The 2,342-nt window shown below is 51.3% G+C and overlaps 1 protein-coding gene across 1 annotated transcript in view; it reads right to left on the minus strand.

Annotated features, from left to right (window-relative positions):
- The window catches only part of LOC104525453 (BCL-6 corepressor-like protein 1), a gene marked incomplete at both ends in the record, with an annotated part of 10,384 nt that extends 8,117 nt beyond the window's left edge, over nucleotides 1-2,267 (minus strand). Inside the window, 2 exons of the mRNA XM_029085119.1 lie at nucleotides 1,615-2,034; nucleotides 2,187-2,267. Coding sequence (XP_028940952.1) covers nucleotides 1,615-2,034; nucleotides 2,187-2,267 — 501 coding nt within the window. The remainder of the gene's footprint in view (nucleotides 1-1,614; nucleotides 2,035-2,186) is intronic.
- Nucleotides 2,268-2,342: the final 75 nt, after the last annotated feature.

Consider the following 2,342-nt stretch of genomic DNA (forward strand, 5'->3'; position numbering starts at 1 on the left):
CAATGGTTACCTTCACCATCAAAGGGACAGAGCTGCCCTCACCCAAGTGCCCACCCCAAGGCTGAGGTGTCCTGGTTGTTTTTTAGGTGCTTGAGATGATGAGGTGGCATTAGCAACCAAAGATTGTTGTGTTAACCCCTCTCCTGGAGGGGGTCTGGCCCCAACAAGCCAGGCATTTGTCAGTGGATTGCTGCAGCTTGTACTCGAAGATGACGCAGATTCTTTGGCTACTACAGGACAAGGGGGTCACAGAATCACACAGCACGGCCCAGACTGGAAAAACCCTTTGAGATCCTCGAGTCCAACCATGAACCCAGCACTGACCAGTCCCCTATGACTAACCCATGTCCCTCAGCACTGTGTCTACACGACTCTTCAATCCCTCCAGGGATGGGGACTCCACCACTGCCCTGGGCAACCCCTTCCAATGCCTCAGAACCCTTTCAGCAAAGAAATTCTTCCTCACATCCCATCTCAACTGCCCTGGCCACAACTGGAGCCCATTTCCTCTTGTCCCCTGGTCTGCTTCTCCAAACACGTAGGTTGATACTATAACGCCCAGGTCCTCATCTCCAAAGCCAGCAACAGATCTAGGCCACAACTCACACCTTCTGAACCCAAAATACAGAAGCTCTGAGGGCCAAGCAAGTGGTCCCCGAGGGAAACTGGCTTCTGGACAGAAGACAGACACTCTTAAGATGTGTCCCTGCTGTTGGCAGGGGGGTTGGAACTGGATGATCTTTAAGGTCCCTTCCAACCCAAACCAGTCTGGGATTCGATGTGTGGTAAAGCTCCTGGAGAAAACTCTCCTGAATGCTGCTGCACTCAAACCTCCTCCTCAGGCTCTGTTTGGAACAGGCATCAGCAGGAGACAGTCTGAGAGTGCAAAGATTCCAGGAAACCCACCAGAAACTTCACTCCTGGTCTCACAGAGGGAGACAAACTCTGCAGCAATAGCATCAAACTGTGCCAAAGCTTGGGAGATGGGGGGAAACACAGATCACAGATGGAATTTTGACCACATGATCCAGGCAACTATGGGAGAAAATGCGAGAGGAGAGGTAAGAGCACCAGAAAATGCGGGAGCAGAGCCCCAGGCAGGTGCCACAGAGCTCTCCTCCCAGCAAAGCCACACCAGCTTTGTTCATCCTCTCTCCCTCATGTTCCCTGGTGCAAGCTTGCAAGTTGCCTTAATAAAGCAAGACAAAGCTTAAAGAAACCCAGTTGAATTGTGATGGTTCCATCTCCCTCTGCTTTAACCAGGAAGGCTGAATGCTACTCCCAGGGGTCCACGCTTGTCCAGAAATATTTCACTGTGCTACCTCGGCTGATTCTCATTTTCTCACGCCCTCTGTTTTAATCTGAGGGCAAGAGCAGTATCTTAATTAGCCACATAAACTGCTCTTTCCTACCCCAAAATCTACTGGAAAATAGTCTTTGAAAAAAGAGCTGATCAATGGAAGCATCCCACGCTGTGGACATGGAGCCATTAATAACGGTGGAGTTTCAGCATTACAAAAAACAACCCCTCCACACACAAAAAACCCCAAATCAAACCAAAAAAACCCACGTTAGACCCCAACCTGGTACCAAAAATCCCTTCCCAGCTTGTACCTGCTTTGGATTTTCTCCTTCTGTGGGGGTAGCCCACTCGCTCCTCCTCTCGCTCGGTCAAATATTCCCCTGTCTGGTATTTCCGACTTTTCTGTCGTCTCCTTTTCTTCCTTTTGATGTGGTTTTCATCTTCCTCCTCCTCGTTGGGTTCCCACACCTGCCTGGGTGATTCTACTCTCCAAGGCAGCTCCCGGGTCCTCCTCGTGTAACAGCTGCTCCTCTCAGACCTGTCCCTGCCCCTGCGACTGTGATAACGTGACGTCCTGTGGGATTTTCGCAGCTTGCGACGTTTCGAGGATGTCTCCTCCTCCTCTTCCTCCTCTTCCTCTTCTTCCTGATCCTCCTCCAGCAATGGTAAAATCTCCTGACCAGTCACATCACACTCTCCAGTCACCCCAGCAGAAGAACCAGCGATGCTTCCTAGAAGAAAATGGAATTTCTAGCTGATTAAAAAAGAAAAATGCCCAAAGTATCTACAAGAAAAACCCTACGAGGTAGGACAGGAGATAGGGAGAAGGTCACAGTCCACCCAGGACTCCCCACCCAACCCACATCCCCTGGCACCGACTCACCCGACTGGCTGCGCGTCCGGCTGCTCAGCACCACCGGGATGAAATCCCGAAAGTTGTTCTTGGGCTTCTTCTCGAGGTAACCTGGGGGGAAACCTGAGCCTTGAGGAAACACAGCACGGGGAAGGGAAGGGGAAAGGGGGGGGAAAGGAGGAAAGG

The sequence above is a fragment of the Antrostomus carolinensis genome, unplaced genomic scaffold, assembly GCF_000700745.2.
Source record: "Antrostomus carolinensis isolate BGI_N321 unplaced genomic scaffold, ASM70074v2 scaffold27015, whole genome shotgun sequence".
NCBI classification, from domain to species: Eukaryota; Metazoa; Chordata; class Aves; order Caprimulgiformes; family Caprimulgidae; genus Antrostomus; species Antrostomus carolinensis.